The 20824-nt window shown below is 42.5% G+C and overlaps 1 protein-coding gene across 2 annotated transcripts in view; it reads right to left on the bottom strand.

The window, feature by feature from the left end:
• Positions 1-20824, bottom strand: part of drosha (drosha ribonuclease III) — a 59626-nt gene that overhangs the window by 10990 nt on the left and 27812 nt on the right. For both annotated transcript variants that reach the window (XM_053511544.1, XM_053511543.1), the window contains exons 20-25: positions 19040-19139; positions 16204-16306; positions 5711-5781; positions 5449-5493; positions 496-653; positions 1-18 (exon numbers count right to left, since the gene is read on the bottom strand). The exon at positions 1-18 is cut by the window's left edge and continues 88 nt beyond it. In XM_053511544.1, the coding sequence (XP_053367519.1) occupies positions 1-18; positions 496-653; positions 5449-5493; positions 5711-5781; positions 16204-16306; positions 19040-19139 (495 nt within the window). The remainder of the gene's footprint in view (positions 19-495; positions 654-5448; positions 5494-5710; positions 5782-16203; positions 16307-19039; positions 19140-20824) is intronic.

Genomic DNA, 20824 nt, shown 5'->3' on the forward strand with positions numbered 1-20824 from the left:
ATCCTCTGATTGTGACCTCTGAGAGAGAGAGAAAGAAAGAGGGGGGGCGGGGAGACAACGAGAGAAAGACACAGGGAGAGACACAAAAAGAGAGACAAATTGAGACCGAAACAGAGACAGAAAGAGAAAAAGAGAAAGACATAGAGACACGATGACAGACAGAAAGAAACAGAGAAAGACAAACACAAAGAGAAGAAGAGTCTCAGAAAGAAAGACAAAGAGAAAGACAGATATACATACAGAAAGAGGGGTAGTGACAGGCACACATGTAACACAGAGAGATACAAATATAGATAAAGGAAAAAACAGAGAAAAAGAGACAGAGATCAAGAGAAACACCCAGACAGACACGGACAAACAGAAAGAGAGACCCACAAAAAGAGAGAGACACAGAAAGAGGAGGAGAGACAGAGAGCAGGTTAGCGGTTGTGTTAAGTCATTAGGTGTCGTATGGTCTCGTGCTGCACTCTGACACGCGACACACTCCAGACGTACAGTGTGAGGTGGTTGAAGCCGACGGTGCGCAGCGTGAAGGCTCGAGCCAACAGACGCACGTGTGTGAAGAGAACGCCGATGGCTGTCTCAAAGTCTGTCAGCTTCTGCAGGACGGGTGACGTCTCGATGAGCTGTCTGTCTGTCACCGGCTCCTGCACCTGAAGGGTGGACACACACACACACACCACCTCTTTAGTCACAGTAATGACCCACTTCTGGAGATTAACACACTGCTTATCTGGCACTGGATACTGAACTTAAGCAATTATTCTTTGAGTACTCAGGAATAAAGTGCGAATCCCAGAGCAGAGAGACTGCAGACTGTTTAGTTTCTTGTTCTCTGTGTGTGTGTGTGTGGGTGGTTGTGGGTGGGAGGGTATGTTAGTGTGTGATATGGAGAGAAACACACCACCTGTTATCTGCATCGTGTTTTAGCTGCACACTGAATTTAGCTCGTCAGACGACTTGTACACATGTACGCAAGAGCAGAGAAAAAAACAAACAATAACTCTGCAAAAAAAGAAAAAAAAAAAAACAAATCTGGAATGCCGACCGTAGCCACGTCACGTCAGACGCCTGTCACGCGTTGCTAACGATGCTTCAAAGACAAGGTTTTAATTGGGTTGAGGTTTGAGATGTCGCGCTCCTTTTGTCCTTGTTTCTCCCGTAAAAGAATTCCCCGTCTTCCTCCTTGACGAGGCGTCCTTAATTAACGGCGAAGATCCAAATGCCAGCTGTCACATCATTACGGCTAATGACATTTTGCTGGTTGATGACATGGGCTTCGGGTTCAGAAAGAGCAGATGCTCTCGACGGTCACGTTTATAAACTGGAGGACATGTTTATTCGCAATTTTTTTTAAAGTCGTGATAATGGAGGAGCGCAACAGAGAAAGACAAAGTTACTGCGCAATAACTTGTGCTCCAACACAACGGAGACAGGCAGGGTGCGAAAAGGGATCAACAACTGCTGTAGAAATCTTAGCACGATATTTAAATTTACAGCTTTTGGCAGATGCCCTTATACAAAGTGACTTCCGTTTATCCCATTACACATATGAGCAGGTGAGGGTTAAGGGCCTTGTCCAAGCGCCCAACAGTGGCAACCTGGTGGTGCTGGGGTCTGAACCTTCCGATCAGTACTCAGTATTAAACCACTGAGCTATTTTGCTTTACTACTTCCATGTGGATAATTTCTTATGTTTTATTTAAAGCCAATGTACAACACCCCAACTTGTCCACTATTTACTCACTCACTCACTCATCTTCTATCCCCCTTTATCCTGTATTCAGGGTCACGGGGACCTGGAGCCTATCCCAGGAGGCTTAGGGCACAAAGCGTGGTACACCCTGGACAGGTTGCGAAACAATCGCAGGGGAGACACACATATACACACTCACTCACACACTAAGGGCAATTTCGGGAATGACAATTAGCCTGACCTGCATATCTTTGGACTGTGGGAATTAACCGGCGTACCCGGAGGAAACCCACCAACCACGGGGAGAACATGCAAACTCCATGCACACAGAGACGGGAATCGAGCCTGGCCGGGAATCGAACCCAGACCCTGGAGGTGCAGGGCGACAGAAAATTAGGTAAATGTGTATGAATCAAAATGATCAGATTGCTGAGAGAAAAACTTCCTGAGATGGCAATAGGAAAAAACCTTAAGAGGAAACCCAGCCTTATTTGGGTAATAACAGATAGCAGGGATTGATCTATGTCCTTAAAAGTGCGATGGAGTAATAACTAGTATGCGGTTTATTTGTGCGAACCAACAATTCCTCAGTTTCCCACTTACAATTCTAATCCCTACCTCCCAGATCACATACTATCATATTTAAAGGTCTAAAGAGAGAAAAAAGCCTGGAAACGTGGGTCAATAAGGTGATTACAATTTGCAGTGTTAATCTAGGGACGTTTTAGGATGTCGCTCATACGAAGCTGAGCACACACATCCTAATTCACTATATTAAATCTTCCTGATTGAAAACCTCAAGAAAACATCAGGGCTTCTGAAGAACTGTTCAAGCTGGATATGTTGCTTTGTTGCCTCATGCCAAATTGGCACTTGTGAAAATCTTAATCGCAAATGTCGCTTGAAAGTGCATATTAATCATGTGGTCCTAGTAAAGGAGAACATCTGTGCTACCACTGGCCAGTCCACCAAGAGGAAGTGGATGTAGATGGAGAACATGTGGGGTTTGGAATACCAACCAGAATGAGGCACCTTCAGCTTCTCAGTTCAAGCAAAATTTCTTTCTTGTCGAATCTTTCTTCATGATCTCACAACATCCTTGTTTTTTAAAACCCTTTTACAACAATCTGCTATCATCTGAAAGAGACATGAACAGATACAGGAAGAAAGACAGAAAATGAAGGGATTCTTCGCTTTTCATGGACACTCATCTGTCCCTCAGAGTGAGGTTCTGCCACTGTAACCATCGTGTTCGCCTTTACACAGGTGTATTACCGCCTTTTTTGGGAGAACTGTTGGGAGTCCTGTCCTCTTCATGTTTCTCAAACACAGCTGGTAAGACCTTCATAACAGGAGACTCTACTTTTCCTTGCCTCCCAAGAAGACAACTCCTTGTTTATCCAGTTGTCTGCAGTTCTGGGTAGGACCTTCCAGTCCTTTCCTCCAAGACAGAAAAACTGTGGCCTCACTGAAGGCTTTAGCAGAACTCCTTCCATTGAAGTCTATGCAGTGGCTAAGATCTGGGCTACGGACAGAAAGGCTGCCATCCAAAAAAGAAGCTCCTAGTCAAAAATCCACCATTCAAGCTCGAATAAAGGTTACAGCTGACCACATGGACAAGAAAAAGACTTTGACCAAAGCTATATTTCGATGAGTAAAGGTAAAGCATCAACTCCGAGAACACTGTAGCAGCTTTTTTGTTGGCGGCATGATGCTTTGTTGCTATTGTTCTTTCAGGTGAACTGTTGCACTGCACAAAGTTAGTGACGAAGCACGACCACCTTAAAATTCCTCAGCAGAACCCCAATTCGTCAGCTGGATATTTAAAACTGAGCATTCCAACAGGACAATGACCCCAAACACTCTGAAAAACAGGTAGTGGAATAAATAAAGGCCAACTTTAAGCTTTTGGAGCATGAAGCCTAAGGGACATTTGAGGCTCACGCAAGAAAACCAACAAGTCTACTAATTCCGCCAAGAAGAGTGGTCAAATATCCAACCAAAATCCTTTTAGAGGCTTGATGACTGTAAATGAAACCTAAGAGACATTTTACCAAATGTGTGTGAACTTTCAGAAAACCTCCAAATTCCTGGGGTTTTCTTATTTGTTTAAATGTCTCTTAGCAAGGATCTCGGAGGACATGCTTTAATTTATTTGGGGTTTTCTTCTTTTAAACCAGAAAGCTGAAAAATGCACAGATATTTCCAGCTCTTTAGCAGTTCCAGGTCACCCGTCTTTGCTATAAAGAATAGGACAGGTAAAGAAAAGGGCAGCTGATGGGCAACAATTTGCTCTTGACAGAGTCATAAAAGCCCAGAAATGTTGGTAAAAACTAAACTCCACTGGTAATCCATCTATTCCAGGGAACTGACCTATGAACTGCAGTTTTATTGCTTCTATAAGATCATCTAATGCAAAAGTGGAGTCAAGTTCCTGTCTGAAAGAGTTTGAGAACAGATCTGTCAGGCTTTCACTTTTCACAGCCTTCAGTGTTATTACGGTCTGGTATAAAAATCTACAGCCGACTGTCTCGTCTCAGCTGGATCGGATGTTAAAATCAAGGGATGGGAATCACCAGGGGCCATACGATACCATATTACCATCATACCTAGGTGCCCATTCGATTTGTGTTGCGATTCTATAAATATAAAGATTTTATAAATATTCTGACTCAATATAATTATCATTTTATTTTGTTACTTTGTTCTTATCAAATAATTTGCTTGTACCACACCATCTGTAGGATCATAGAGGAATGACAATGTTTCACCACCACAAGTGCAAACCCGTGTAAATTAAAAACAATAAAAAGAATCAAGATACATCACTGAATTGATTCCCTCCACCCGCCAATCCCATTCGGACGAAAAACAAAAGAAAAGTAAAGAGAAGTAGGAACATTCCTGATTTTTTTTAATTGAGCAAAATGTCACCCTGATTAACACAGCTTTCAACCTTTCTTTCAAATAAATTCCAAGTTCTTGCGTTCCCTCCTCATTTACCCCGACACTGCGTGCAACTTTTGCTGCTTGTTTTTCCGGGGCTGATATCTTTCTGGTTGTTTTTATTCTCTTGTAGAAGTTGTTCATTACATGCCGAGTAGTTTTGATAGAATGTTCTAATGGATGACCTTCCCACATTCCACCATCAACTTTCTAATGATACTTTATTTTTGCTTCCTCTAAAATAATTGGGAGGATTTGGTCTCACCCATTTATTCCTGCTTCTCAACAGATCAGTTAAATTCAAAACAAGTAAAACTGCCAGTTTTTGACTGGACCATCTGGGTGGTTGTGTCTCCACCTATCAGTACGGTCTCCACCCATTACTACACGTCTCTGGAGGGGACTACTGCTGAACACTCCCTTTCGAATTACATACTTGTTTCCTCTGACAGAATTCATACGATTTCATTTCTGCATGGACTTTTAACACTCTTACCTTCTCAAACCCTTCCACACGTATTCGTTCGAACTGATGCTAAAGCAAAGTGGGTTTTAAAAACAAAACTTCTTCAAGAAATCAGTGTCTTCGAGCTAAAGGTGTAAATGTTGGCTTACTTTTTTGGGGAAAAAAAACTTTTATCTGTTGTATGTTTTTTTACTGTAACCTCCTTGATTTGTTTGTTTGTTTGTTTGTTTGTAAGTTAGTGAGGATTACATAATGGTTACTCAGCCTCTGATTAATAAAACTACAGAACCGAAGAAGGATGTACTTTCTTTTGCCCCATGACCCTATATGCTTTGCTCACCTGTAGTGGATGAGGTGGGTAGTTGAGCCAAACCTCTCTTAGGTCCTGTAACGCACGCACACACACACACACACACACACACACACACACACACACACACACACACACACACACACACACACACACACAGGTGAGTACATCAATCGGTCCAGCTGTACACTCCTGTACTCACATAATCTCCACACTCATGTGTGTGCATGGCTAACCAAATACTTGAGAGGATTGTGAACTGGATGAAATGTGCGAACACACACACACACACCTCGCCGTTGAAAAGCAGCCTGCCAAACAGCTGCTTTGCCTCTTCTAACCCACCTTCCAGATACACAGCACCTGCAGAGAGAGAGAGAGAGAAAAAGAGAGAGAGAGAAAGAGAGAGGAGGGACAAAGACAAAAGGGATCGATAGAGTGGGAGACATACAGACAAGCAAACAAGAGAAAGAAGGAGCGTGAGAGAAAAAGATACAGACATAAAAAGAAACAGAGACAAACAGACAAAACAGAGTAAGAGATAAAATGAGACAGAAAGGTAAAGAGGGAGACCAACAATGAGACAGATCGAGACAGAGGCCAGAGAAAGAGACAGATAAATAGAGAGACAGATGGACAGGAAAGTGGAAGAGGGAGATAAAAATAAATTGACAAAGTTTGAGAGTCAGACGAAATTAAGAAAGATTTCAGACACGGAGAGAGAGACAGAGAGAGGGATAAAGAGAGATAGACAGGCAGACAGAGAGTGCGACAGATGAGACAGACAAACGGATGAAGAAAGAGACAAATGGAGATATAGAAAAAGAGACAGATAGACAAAAAGAAAGACAACAAACAATTTGAAAGAGAGAGAGAGAGAGGGAGAGAGGGATGGAAATCATAACAGCAAATGAATAAAAGGAAATAAAAATTGCGTGCTAATATTCACACGGTCACAACTCTCATCGCGCGCGCACACACGTGCACACACACACACATACAGGGATTATGTAAACGAGGATGTTCAGTGTAAAACATGAATATTAATCCTCTCCTAAGGTGAATCTACATTACCACACACACACACACACACCTTACTTTTTTAAAAATTAAAAACCTTGAGCTATCATTGCTCCATTTGTGTCCAAAAGTGACACATTATTTTAATTTTCTTTGAAATAAGTGAACGTAATGGGCCTCTGTAGAGAGAAACAGACACACACACACACACACAGCTCTTAATGTTAAAGTGAAGTGATGTTAGGAGAAAAACAAGGAGGGAAAGTGAACATCCTCCGCTGCACATTGTTAAAAGAAAATAATAAAATAAAAAGCTGAGAAATCCTGAGCGAGTCAGAGATAATCCCGTCTCTCCTCGGCTTTAACCCCAAATCCCCTCCATCTGCTCGCGCTAATCAGAAAATCAGCTTTATCATGGAAATTAGCCTGACTCAAAAAACAGCCTCTCTCATTCCGGTTGTTCATTATTGAGGATCAGGAGTAAATAAAAGCTCGACAAAATGAACACTTTGAGGAGGAAGGAGGAAAACAGCAGCGGAAACTGCCAAAAGAGAGAGAGATAGAGAGAGAGAGAGAGAGAGAGAGAGAGACACAAAAGCAGGAAGATGAATGTGAAGAAACAACTAAAAAGTAAAGAAGATTTAAAAACAAGAAAAAAAGTAAAAGCTGTAAAGAGTACGAGCTCAGAAGTTCAGCAGGTGAGGAAGTTCAGACGTGGAAAACAAACAGCTAATGTGAAATAAAAGCTGCGTTCAGCAGGAGGAAGCTGAAATAAAAACCTAAAGAAGTTAAGGAGCTATAAAAAGTCAGGAAGCTACAGGAGAAAGTATTCACCCCCTCCCCCAGTGATTATTTCCCTTTCTGCTGGATTCATCAAATTTCACTTTATCACATCTGGGATTTTTTCCCCCTTTTAGTGCAGTGACTCTGTAGAGAAATAAACTCCAAAGAGGAATACATTTTTTTAAACAATAAATATCTTATAAATATCTAAGCTATCATTAAATAGTAAGCGTTCATGCTCACACATCAGATACGTCTGGGACTTCAGAGAAACCATGAAGGAAACTGAAGCTTTAAGATTAAAGCTGTTAGGAGGAAATGATCTGTAGAAGGTTGGTAAAGCATCAGCAAACTTTGAAACTACTGAAAAGCACACCATCCACCAATGAGCCAGATCTGACCAAAACGAGCGCTCGTGTAAGGTGGTGTCCATGAGTCCAGCCACACCAATGATGAAGTTACAGAACCCACTGGTACAGCTCTTTACCGATCCACGATCTATGGGCGAGGAAGCCAGTTCTAAGAACATTAAGGCAATGCCCAGTGTCTGATCTTTAGTCTGGTGCAGACCAAATACCATGCCTACCATCAAGCAAAGTGATAGAAGCATCATGCTTTGGGCCTGCTTTCCAAGGTGAAGCGAAATACAAGCAAAACATTAAGTGGAAACTCAACAAACCCCACCACAGGAAAATTAGGTATTCTGGTACTCTGGTACAGAAAAATGCTCTGCTGCTTTGAAGGTCCCAATGAGCACAGTGGCCTCCATCATCTGTAAGTGGAAGAAGTTCGAAACCACCAGGACTCTTCCGAAAGCTTTTTCTCCCCCGATCGCTCAGTTTAGATGGCCGGCCAGCTCTAGGAAGAGTCCTGTTGGTTTCGAACTTCTTCCACTTACAGATGATGGAGGCCACTGTGCTCATTAGGACCTTCAAAGCAGCAGAAATGATTCTGTAACCTTCGCCAGATTTGTGCTTCAAGACAATCCTGTCTCAGAGGTCTACAGACAACTCCTTTGACTTTATGCTTGGTTTGTACTCTAACATGAACTCTCAACTGAGGGACCTTATATAGACAGGTGTGTGCCTTTCCAAACCATGTCCAATCAACTGAATTTACCACAGATGGACTCCAATTAAGCTACAGAAACATCTCAAGGATGATCAGGGGAAACAGGATGCACCTGAGCTTAATTTAGCAAAGGCTGTGAATACTTATGTACATGTGCTTTCTCAATTTTTTTTAAAAATAAATTTGCAAAAATCTCTAGTAAACTTTCTTTATGTCATTATGGGATGTTGTGTGTAGAATTCTGAAAAAAAAAAATGAATTGAATCCATTTTAGAATAAGGCTGTGACATAAAATGTGGAAAAAGTGATGCGCTGTGAATACTTTCTGGATGCACTTTACTGTACATCCTGCATTTAATCCAACAGATTTTCCGTATCTGCATCGCCATCTCTTGCAGATATGCTCAAGGCTTTGGTAAAACATGAAATATATTACAGAGATGCACAGTACACGAGAGAGTGATAGCAGGAGTGTATGAGATGGAGAAGTGCAAAGTCAGCAAGTGTGTGATGGAAGTTGGAAAAAAAAAGTGCTGACGATGCCTGGGACCAACTCATTAAAGCCACGTGGCCTTTACAAAAAAATGATCTAAATGAGTCATTTTGTATAGCATTTCCCTCCTGGGGTGGATTCTCAAACATTTAGTGCAGTAGTGCTTAATGTTACAATGTTAGCTAGGACTTCTAAATCCTAGAGACTGCCATAAAATGGCACAAACTCACAGAACCTCGTTTATACAAATTGATCCTTTCCTATGTACTGCTTTAGATAGGAGACATTGAGTCTGAATGGAAGGTGGTGTAGTGGTTAGCATTGTGGCCTTATGCATCTATAGTCAAGAGTTTCATTCCCACCTCGGGTGTGAGTATGGAGTTTGCATGTTCTTCCCATGTTTGGTTGGTTTCTTCTGTGTACTTCAGTTTCATCCCTCAGTCCAAAGACATGCAGATTAGGTAAATTGCCATTTCCAAATTACTCATAGTGTAAGAGAGACAGGTGTAGACAATGAGTAAAAATTTCCAATAGGGCACATCCGAATTCACAAAGTGAGAAGGACACTGCAAGAAGTTGTAGCTGAAACGGTGTGGGTGTCTATCCTCATGCAAGATCTCTATTACAAGCTGCTGAACAGCAGCTATAAAGGAAGTAGTTTAGTTGAAGAAGGAATTCTTTCAAGTATTGTTCATGGGCAGCTCTCATGTTTCAACCAGTGAAGAGTGCTTGTCGAGAGATCTTCGGACATGGTTGATGGTTGGGAATGACCACAATCTGCTGAACACCAACAGCTCCTGGAATGTTGAGTGACAGAAGCAGCACTTTGATTACCAGAAATATTTGGCGTTCTATTTGTGTTGTGTGTTACTATGGCAGTTAGAAACCTTTATAGCAGCAAAATTGCAGGGGCTGATTTTGAGACGTAAATAGTGATGCTGAAGGCACTGAATGAAAATGGAGTGATGTGATTAACTTGCATCTTCGGGGCAGCATGAAGATCTGGGACAATGCCTTTGTACTGGCAGAGTGTGTTTCAATTCTAATGAAATCACAATCTTTAAGAACCGGTGACTTTCAGTGTTTTTTTCTGGTATCTCTGTTCCTAATGTAACTATGGCAGGTAAAAACCTTTATAATGGCAGAAGGGCAGGGGTTGCGGAGATTCAACTGGTGATGCAAAAGGCACTGGATTAGGTTGAAGTGGAGTGTGGTTAACTTGCATCTTTTACATGAAGATCAGGCGAAGTGCCTTTAGAATGAAAAACTCCTGAAAAGTTGTGTTCCAATTCTAGCGCAAACACAACACTCAATGTTAACGGTTCCTGGTGAAGAACCTCAACTGGTCCCGTTACACCACTTCCATAGCAAATAAAGCTCCAGTTACTGCTCCAAAAGCTTCAGTGTTGCAGTTCTGGGCCAGTGACTTTGGACCGGCAAAGTGGCATGGTGGTTGCATTCCGGTTTTTGAAGAATCACAAATTCAGGATAGAGGATCCGGGAGGAACACAGTTTTGCCCAGGTATTGGAAAAAATGGACTAGAACTTTACTTCGCAGTTTGGTAAGGTGGCTAATGCAGTCCATATGTGATTTCCATTATAACCGCGTGTAGGTTTGTAGGTGATGATGCTTCCCTGGCACCATACAAAATAGAGCTCTCTTTCTCCAATGCTCTCTCTCACACACACACACACACACACTCTATAAACCCCTTGCAATCTCACGGACTCCAACCTGATCCCGCAGATTCCCATGAGATCTCAATGATTTTCTTATAATCCCATATAATCCTATTCATTTCCACACTCCTATGTAACGCCACTGACTTCCATTTCCAGCTCAGAGCACTGCCTGACATTTTCATTCCTTTTCTTTTGCTGTGACATCTCTGTTTTTTTTTCCCTTTTGTCTCATTAATGCACTTCCTGGCTCTTTTCTCAGTCAGAGTCCTTCCTAAACATCTTCATTCTCTGCCGCAGACAGCAGCAGAGAAAGACGAGTGGGATAGAAGGGTAGAGAAAAGAGGTCTGTCTATCATTGCGACATTCCATCTGTTTTTGCTACCCATCAGTATTATTTAAAAAAATGAACACAGATGCTAATCGTGTGCTCCAATTCAGACATGACCTCACTTCCTGTCAAAACAACAAACAGACGTCACTGTTAAACTGTCAATCTGTCCCCGTATCCGTCTATCTTTATTTCCTTTCCTTATCTCTTGGCTCTCTCTGTATCTGTACTTCATAATGCAGTTCCCCTGAAAATATCTGTCGACACAGACATCCCGTCTGCCTGTCTGTTACTCTACATTTGTCTATTCATCTATTCAGAATCTTGTCTGTCTACACATCTCTGTCTCAATATAGCAGGGACAAACCATCTCTGAAAAGAGGGGAATCTGATTTTCTGCCCCTACCAAAATGTCTGTGCTTCCGTCTACAATGTTTCTGTCCGTCTGGCGACATGTCATCAACATCCGTCTGTCTGTATGATCACCATTTTCCTATCTGCAGTTTAGGCCACTTCATGTGGCATTAAAGTAATAGGTAAATTTATACCACTGTGTGTGTGTGTGTGTGTGTGTGTGTGTGTGTGTGTACATGTGGGTGTATGTGCAAAAAAGTGAGAAGTAAGATGCAAATTAAAATATAATAGAAAACATATTAATAAAAATGTAATTGTTGCTATAAGAGATCAAATTTATTTATTAAGCATTTAGTGCATTATATTGCTTTGTGTATGTGTGTGTGTGTGTGTGTGTGTGTGTAACATTTTAGATGATATACGAGTCTCCCCTGGGATTTGATGTTAAGAAATCAATACCAGTAATGAATGTCCCTCTGTCTCTCTCACGCACACACACACACACCTACAAGCACACAAAGCAATAAAGCATAAAGTAATAAATCAAAAGAAAAGCAGGAGCTGTGGAAATGACACCGGCCTAGCGCTGATATTAAATTCTCACACGGCGCTAACTGTTTTATCGCTGTGCTCGTTTTAAAGATTGGCTAACGCAGCTAACATGCTAACGCTAAAACGCTAGCTAGAGCTAGCCACTGTTGAAATCATTCTGCTTGCTAATTGGTGCTGATTAGCTTTAGCATAAAAGTTTATATAATAAATAAATAAATAAATAAATAAATAGCTAACAAATTAACATTAGGTTATTTTACTAGATCTTACAATATTGAGCCCTAAAACCTAATCCCTGCTCCCAATGGCCTTAATCCTAAATCCTTAAAACCTAATGCCTAAACCTAAACCTCAACACACAGTACATACACACACACCTCACAGGTGCATCTCAATAAATTAGAATATCATTGAAAAGTTGATTTATTTCCGTCATTCAATCAAAAAAGTGAAACTCGCATATTATGTAGATTCCATACACATTTCAAATGTTTTTTTTGTTGGTTTTTTTTGTATTACTCCAGCAATGAGATGTGGCATGGAGGCGATCAGTCTGTGGAGGTGTGCTGCTGAGTTGTTATGGAAGCCCAAGTTGCTCTGATGGCGGCTTTCAGCTTTTCTGAATTGTTGGGTCTGGTGGCTCTAAACTTCTCCTTCAAAATACTTCAGAGATTCTCTACAGGCTTTAGGTTGGGCGAGTTTGCTGGCCAATCAAGCACAGAGGTACCATGGTCCTTAAACCAGGTAATTAGTACTTTTGGCAGTGTGGGTAGGTCAATTAGCATCTCCATAAAGCTGGTCAGCAGAGGGAAGCCTAAAGTCCTGGTAGATGGCTGCACTGACCTTGGGCCACCACTGACTGTGCAAACTTTACACTGGACCTCAAGCAACTTGGATTCTGTGCCTCTCCTCTTTTCCTACAGACTCGGGACCTTGATTTCAAAATAAAATGCTAAATTTACTTTTATCTAAAAAGAGGTCTTTGGCCCACTAAGCAACAGTCCAGTCCTTTTTGTCCTTACCCCAGGTAAGACACCTCTGACGTTGTCTCTGGTTCAAGATCCCAAGATCCGTTTCTGATCCCAAGATGGCGCCGGTGAAGTCAGCTGCCGCCACGACTGCTCCGATCTACTTTTCTTTGTTTTTGTACTTTAAAGTAATTTTCAGTAACTTTAAACCGGCAAACTCATCACCATTGAGTACATTACGTATGACAGAGATACTCTTGTTGTTTTATTGGTGTACAATGTACTCACAATTCGACGCTTTTAACTCCGGATCCGAGCTGGCCGAGTGAGATCCCGAGGGAGAACAAAGGACGCGACGCGAAGCGACGGCCCCGAGTGAAACGAGCTGGTGTTAAGAACAGGCTGAGAGCCAGTGTACACCGAACACCTCTGCCTAGCATCCTGCTCACCAACTGGAGAACAAGCTCGATGAGAGACATTCTCGGTTCACCGCATAGACAGTGCACGGGATTTAGGGAAGTCAGGGGGAGGCGGCGTGAATTTAATGGTGAACAGCAGCTGGTGCAACAGCGCGAGCGTTGTTCCACTAACACGCTCCTGCACACCCAACCTGAAACTACTGTCCATCATGTGTCGTCCTTTTTATCTACCTCGGGAGTTTACATCGGTCATAATCAGCGCCGTTTATATTCCACCACAAGCGGACATGGACACTGCCTTATGCGAGCTGCATGAGGCACTCACACAGCACCAGACACAGCACCAGGACGCTGCGCTCATTGTGGCGGGGGACTTTAATAGTGCCAACCTCAAACGCGCAGCGCCGAACTTTTATCAGCACATCACCTGCCCCACCAGGGGCGAAAGGACACTGGACCACTGTTACACGACAGTCAAGGGCGGCTACAAGGCACAATCTCGTCCAGCGTTTGGTAAATCCGACCACGCCGACCATCTTCCTCATGCCAAAATACAAACAAAGGCTAAAACAAAAAGTTCCGGTCGCGCGCTGGAAGGACCAACCAGTGATGACGTCAGCGTGTTTACAGAAGCGGTTGTGGGATTCATCGGGAAACTAGCGGAGGATACCGTTGAGTAAAAGACTATCAGACCATTTCCCAACCAGAAGCCGTGGGTGGATAAAACCATCCCAGACGCTCTAAAATCTTGCACCGCTGCCTACAACACGGGACTTGCATCCGTACAAGGCTGCGTCATAAAACATCCGGAAGGTGGTGAAAGAGGCGAAGCAGCGCTACGGGAGGAAACTAGAGTCTCCAACAAAGTGAATCTAGGAGCCTGTGGCAGGGACTAAGAACAATAACGGACTATAAAACACCAACATCCAATATGACGCGGCCATGACTCTGACAGATCACTTCGCTCGCTCGCTTCGAGGCTGCAGCACCGGAAGCGGGTTCATATTCACCGAGCATGACGTGAGGAGAGCCTTCAAGAAAGTGAACACCAGGAAAGCAGCAGGACCAGACGGCATCTCAGGTCGTATTCTCAGAGCCTGCGCAGACCAGCTAGCACCTGTGTTCACTGAGATATTTAACCTCTCTTTATCTCAGTCGGTGATCCCCACATGCTTTAAAGAGTCCATCATTGTTCCTGTCCCAAAGAAACCTCATCCTGCTTCCCTCAACGACTATCGCCCCGTAGCCCTCACCTCAGTAGTGATGAAGTGCTTTGAGCGGCTAGTCAAGGACTTCATCATCTCTTTACTACCTGACACACTGGACCCATTACAGTTTGTATACCGCCCGAACCGTTCCACAGACGATGCAATCTCCCATCTCCTACACATTACTCACTCACCTGGACACTCGGATAGGGAATTATGTTAAAATGCTCTTCATCTACTACAGTTCTGCATTTAATACCATAATTCCCTCCACACTCACCACCAAGCTCAAGCACCTGGGACTTAGCTCATCACTGTGTCAGTGGATCTCCAACTTCCTAACTGGCAGACCACAGGCAGTAAGGATGGGCGTACATGTCTCAGCCTTCCTCACTCTCAGCACTGGAGCCCCCCAGGGGTGTGTTCTGAGCCCCCTGCTGTACTCTTTGTACACCTATGACTGCATAGCCACTACGAACTCCACTACCATCATTAAGTTTGCTGACCACACTGTCGTGGTGGGCCTGATCTCTGACAACAACACGACCTGGAGGAGGTAGGAAATCTGGAGAACTGGTGCCAAAGGAACAATCTCCCACTGAATGTCAGCAAGACAAAGGAGTTGATAGTGGACTTTAGCACAAAGTCCACTTTAGAAGAGGAACTACCAGACCCCCGTCATCAACAGGAGCCCAGTGGAGAGAGTGGACAACTTCCGATACATCTGTGTTCACATCACACAGGACCTGTCATAGTCCTGTCACAGCAACACCGTGGTAAAAAAGGCCTGACAGCATCTCTACCACCTTAGATGCCTGAGAGACTTTATACTGCCCTCCAAGGTGCTAAGGAACTTTTACTCCTGCACCATAAAGAGCATCCTGACGGGAAACATCTTAACCTGGTTTAGAACAGCACCATGCAGGACAGACGAGCTCTACAGAGGGTCGTGCGTTCAGCTAAGCGCACCATCCGCACTGAGCTCCCTGATCTGCACTCGATCTACAGCTGTACCAAGGCCAAGAAGATTGTGAAGGACCTTAGCCATCCCAACAATGGACTGTTCTCTTTGTTGCGGTCAGGAAAGCGCTTCCGCTCCCTGAAGGCCAATACAGAGAGACTGAGGAGGAGCTTCTTCCCGCAGGCGATACGGTCTCTCAACCAGATTAACGCACAGGAATAATCATCTCCGCGTTTTTGCAACATTCCACACAAATGGACACTACTCATCTGTGCACACACGCCTACGCACTGTAGACCGGACAATCATGACATAGCACATTTGCACACACAATGCACATTTGCACACACTTGCACACATATTGCACACCTCAGGACAATTGCACACTTCATTCATCCCACATATTATTTGCATTTTAATACTTTTTTGTCTGTTCACATAGGTGTATATTTCTTATATCTTGAAAACTTGTATATTTTGTTTAACTTTCTTATAGTTAAAATATTTATTTCTTGCCTCTTTTCTATTTTTATATTTCTCGTTATTATTTCTTGTAAAAAAAATCTTTTTTGAGGTTACGGGCAGACATGTAAGCATTTCCCTGCATATCGTACTGTGTATGACTGTGTATGTGACAAATAAAATTTGAATTTAAAGAGTGGCTTAACACAGGGAATGTGAGAGTTGTAGCCCGTGTCCTGTATACATCTGTGTGTGTTGGCTCTTGAAGCACTGACTCCAATTGCTCCACTCCTTGTTCAATCTCTCCAAAATTCTTAAATGTGCTTTGTTTTACAATCCTCCAGGCTGCAGTTGTCCCTGTTTTTTTTCTCCTTCCATTCAACTTTACATTAATGTGCCGGATACAGCACTCTGTAAACAGCCACCATTTAATGCTGCTGTGCGTGTACGTGTGTGTGTGTGTGTGTGTGTGTGCATACACACCTATAAGAGCCTCAAAGCAGTTAGCCATGGCGTGTCTGAGGTCAGACTCTCGGCACAGATCCGGCCCATGAGCGTACAGCATGAAGCGGTCCAGTTCCAACTTCTGCAGCAAACAACACACACACTCTAGTGTTAGCATCAGATAGGCAAGTGTGGAAGTGGACGAGTGTGGAAGGGGACAAGTACAGTATGGAAGTGAACAGGTTTAAAAAGGTAAAAGCACTGAAGTGTGGATGTGGACCAAAGTACAACAAGAGGTGAAGAGTTAAGAAGACCGATATCCAAAGAGAGAATCAGGCATGAAAGTAAGGAGGTACAGGTGTACCTTAGGGGAAAATATGGTAAAGAAAAACAAATGTGTATGTAGACAAATAATTAGGAACACATGCAGGCAAAGAAAAAAAGCAAGTATGAATGAAGTATGCATGTGGTCAGGCGGGAAAAAGATGTCCTCCTGTTTAGATTGTTCTCACACAATATAAACACTGTGTGTGTGTGTGTGTGTGTGTGTGTGTGTGTGTGTGGGGAGGAGGTTAACGAGGGAACACACAAATAAACACCCCCCACCGGGTCGTTCGGTTAGCGCTAGCCTCCGCCCGCCTGCGTGATTTGTTTTTTCCTCGGAGCTCCCGTGTGCATCTTTAATCACATTTTTCAAAACATCGATTCATCTCCTTCATCTTTCCTGTAAAGCCGTTTTTTTTTGGTTTCACCGCATCGCCGCTTCAATTCACAACTTCTCAGCGCTACGTGATGGATCGCAGTGTTTATTAGATACAGCAAAAAAAAAAAAACATAAAAAAACACGAAAATGAAAAGAAAACAAAGTAAACAGTGGGGAAAAGAAACACAGGGAAATAAATAAAAGTGAACCCTACGGGGGGAGAGAGTCGACTTCACAGAGGATTACCAGGACGTCTTCCACGGATGATTTTTTTTTAAGGGAGATAATTACAAGTGTTCTTGAGTGTACATGAGTAAACAAGACGAAACAAAAGAATTGGAACAAGGCCAAGGGAAAAAAAAAAAAAGACACAAGGTTTATGCAAATTACAGAAAAAAAAACACCCGTTTCATTCTGAAAACTTTTCTCTAGTGAGTAAATTGCAAAGAGACGCAGAAGATTAAAGTTTTTTTTTCTGGCTAGCAAATTGGAACGAGGCCAGACGTGACGTCCGGTGGCAATGTGGAGAAAGTTTTAGCTTTCCCCCCCCCCGCACTAGATAACAAACTGGAACGGGAGAAAAGTACAAAAGACGTGAGATCTTATGCAACAGCAAACTAAAGAAAAAAATAAACAAAGAAAAGTAGATGCACAGGGACTGAGATCACTTCGGGGACTTTCCTTTAGACATCATAACAGACCACTGAGATGGAAGACTTTTTTTTTTGTAGTTTTTTGCTTCTTAGGAAAAGAAACAATGGAATGTTAGTGATGGAATCACCAGTCACCTCCCGATACGATATTATTACCATATCTTAGTAAAGGTTCGATTTATATTGTGACTCATCATGATTTCATACATATCCAGATTCTATATTACAACTTTGTTACAATTTTAAGACCTTTAACACTTGTTGTCAAAAAAAAGTTGTCATGACTAGAATTAATTAACTATAATTTCCCTGAGTATAAACTCAAATTTTTTCAGACATCATCAGGACAAAAGAGATCGAGCTTTACCTCTGACACTGGAGACTCCTTCCATAAATAGGAAACAATTATTAAAACAATTAAACGTCTATATACATTCATCTGTTACTATAGAAGTGCTTGTCCCCATATACAACTTCTAAATAAATCAATCAATTAATAAAAAAATTGTACCTTTAAAAAATAATTTTATTGGAAAATATAGAGTTGCACCAGCGATACTAGGAACCTAAATATGATCAATATACAGCAAATATAAGATATTTAAATATCTATAGCTAATTTTTTTATTATGATTTTCTTTGCTAACTAGTTATTTAAAAAAAAGCTGACTTCCACAGATTGCGTCTCCGGGCGAGTGAAACACACCGAGCCGTGATGGTGCAGCGTCACTATGAACGCAAGTAAAATCTGTAATTGCTATTTTTTCTCCCTCGTGTTCCGGAACGATTGCGGATGTTCGATATGGAGGAGAAGAATAAGTGTGTGGAGCGAGCGCGATGAGAAACAGAGCGAGGTTTTAATTCCTCGTGGGGGATTCGTACATTATCCCTGCAATAATCTCAGCTTTAATTACACACGCAGACAGCGAGCGAGCTGAGGGAGAGAGTGGCGGGCTGGCCGCTTCGCTGCGACACAAACGAACAGCAAAGCATATTACACATCACTACAATAAACATAATACTCAGAGTCATAACCAGCACGAAGATGAAAAAAAGAGATCGATGTAGCAGAGGAAGCGCCGAGCAGGACTGCAGTCGGAACAAACAACTCCCTAAAACATCACTGACCCACCAGCGACGGCACAGATTTATTCATTCAGTTTTAAACTGTGGTAGGAGTGAGTCACGCTAGCGTTGTAGCAAACACACTAATCATAACCTAGCGTTATAGCAAACACACTAATCATAACCTAGCGTTATAGCAAACAGACTGAACAAAAACTAAGTATTACATCACAAAGGTTTGCTTTTTTTTTTTGCTTATTGTTTATTTGCTACTTTGAGTCGTGAAACTGACAGCCATAACATACACACAGCATGATAACTACATTTTAATAATTAGCTAGGTAGCTTTTTCTGTATTTTACAGCTATATGATTCTAGATAGACAGTATATGATATGCATATGTATATGATATGTATATGTTGCGCTGGGGATTGAATATGACGTGTTGCTCACCTTAGCCAGCATGGCGAGGTGCTGATTCTGAACGATGGCGGTGCGATATGTAGCCAATCCTCCTTCCTCCAGACTGGGAAACAGGTAGTACAGGTGGACACTGGAGAACACACCACAACACACATCAGGTCCAATGTAAATCCAATATATTAATATTTTTCATTACATTGTGAGACTAGAACTACTTTACAAACGGTAGCGTTCCGTATGAAATGTCTGAAAGCTGTGATTTGATTCTGTATGTTGATGTACTTTCTTTTGAAACAGAATGAGGACATGTTGAAGTGCCTCACACAATGGGATCAGCATTTGAGATGCCACACACCCCCACCAAATAAAATCAAAGAGTTTAACAAGAGCCACTTTTTTCCCAGCTGTTTAGGAATTCTCGCCAATGCCTTTACCCACACCTGGTCAGTTAACCTTGAACAACCTCATGGGTGAAAATAGTATAAAAGATGCAGTAGTGCAGTAAGGAAGACTAACAAACTACACAAAGTAAACTAGGAACTCCAAAACTATTGTCTTCTATAGGTCTTATATCACAGTACATAGAGGTGTCCCGTCTACCTGTAGATCACGTTAAAGACATCCATCACACGGTGAGCCAGTCCCTGTTTAATAAGAGGGTTCCTTGTGTCTTTTCTCCATGACAGATGGACAGATGATCTGAAGAAACTATTAGAGTAGTCCAGATTCAAATTAGTACAATGGGGCAAGTACTGGGCATACCAATGAACACCACAAGGTCAATTAATGCGTTACAAAAAGCAGCTTAGGCAGAAGCCAAGGGTTCAACAAAATCAAATAAAGTCATCTGACCACCAAGGCACACATGTTCAAGAAAAAGTGATTGTCTTCATAAAAATTCATTCCACTTTAGCATCACAGATATGGAAGGCTCAAGGGTGAGATCCCATACCAAGCTACTGGGAAAGCATGACTACGGAAGACCGTGGCCAACTTGGAAGGGGTCCTACTGACCGCAGCAGTGGGACCAGGGGTCTCTAGTGCAGCATGTCTTCTTCTAAATTATTTGCAACATGGCAGGAATGGTAGCACTAGAATCTATTATTACTAAAAGATATTTACAATCTGTAATTGGGCCAAGGTGACCTAACCAAGGAGTCCCCAGCTCGTCCAGACAGAGTCCCCAAAACTGAGCAGACACTGCTCTAATCTACCAGGGAGTGGATCAACCGGTTAATGCGTCGGGGGTTCAAGCCCCAGCACCAGGCAAGACACCACTGCTGAGCCCTTGAGCAAGGCCCACAACCCTACCTGCTCCAGGGGTGCTGTATCTTAACTGACCCTGCGCTCTGCCCCAAGCTTTTTCACTGCGCTATAAGGTACATGTGACAAATTATAGATTTTTTTATATTATTATTATTATAGTTATTAATCGTCCAGGGAGTGCCCTAAGTGCAGTATGCACTTACTTGGTTTGTAATCCATCATGAAACACAAGACAAGAATAAAACAAGGAAGTTATCTTTTGCGCATAATATTATTGGTATTTTGAAAAAAAATATGATGAGCTACGCTCTCGTGTGCATTCTTACTTTATCAGCGATGGCTGTGTAGGTCAGAGAATGAGATTGGCATGTGCACACGGATTTCAGAGGAAACAGACGGCACTGATGACGTTGCATCTATACAGCATCTGTCTACTTCTGTCCTCAGATACATCTGGCTTCCATATCTGATTTGATCTGTGCACGAGTGCACTGTACTGTGCCCAAGACCTCTTAAAGCAGACTCGAGCACGGTTCCCAAACTTGGAAC

Source organism: Clarias gariepinus, chromosome 14, assembly GCF_024256425.1.
Source record: "Clarias gariepinus isolate MV-2021 ecotype Netherlands chromosome 14, CGAR_prim_01v2, whole genome shotgun sequence".
NCBI lineage: Eukaryota > Metazoa > Chordata > Actinopteri > Siluriformes > Clariidae > Clarias > Clarias gariepinus.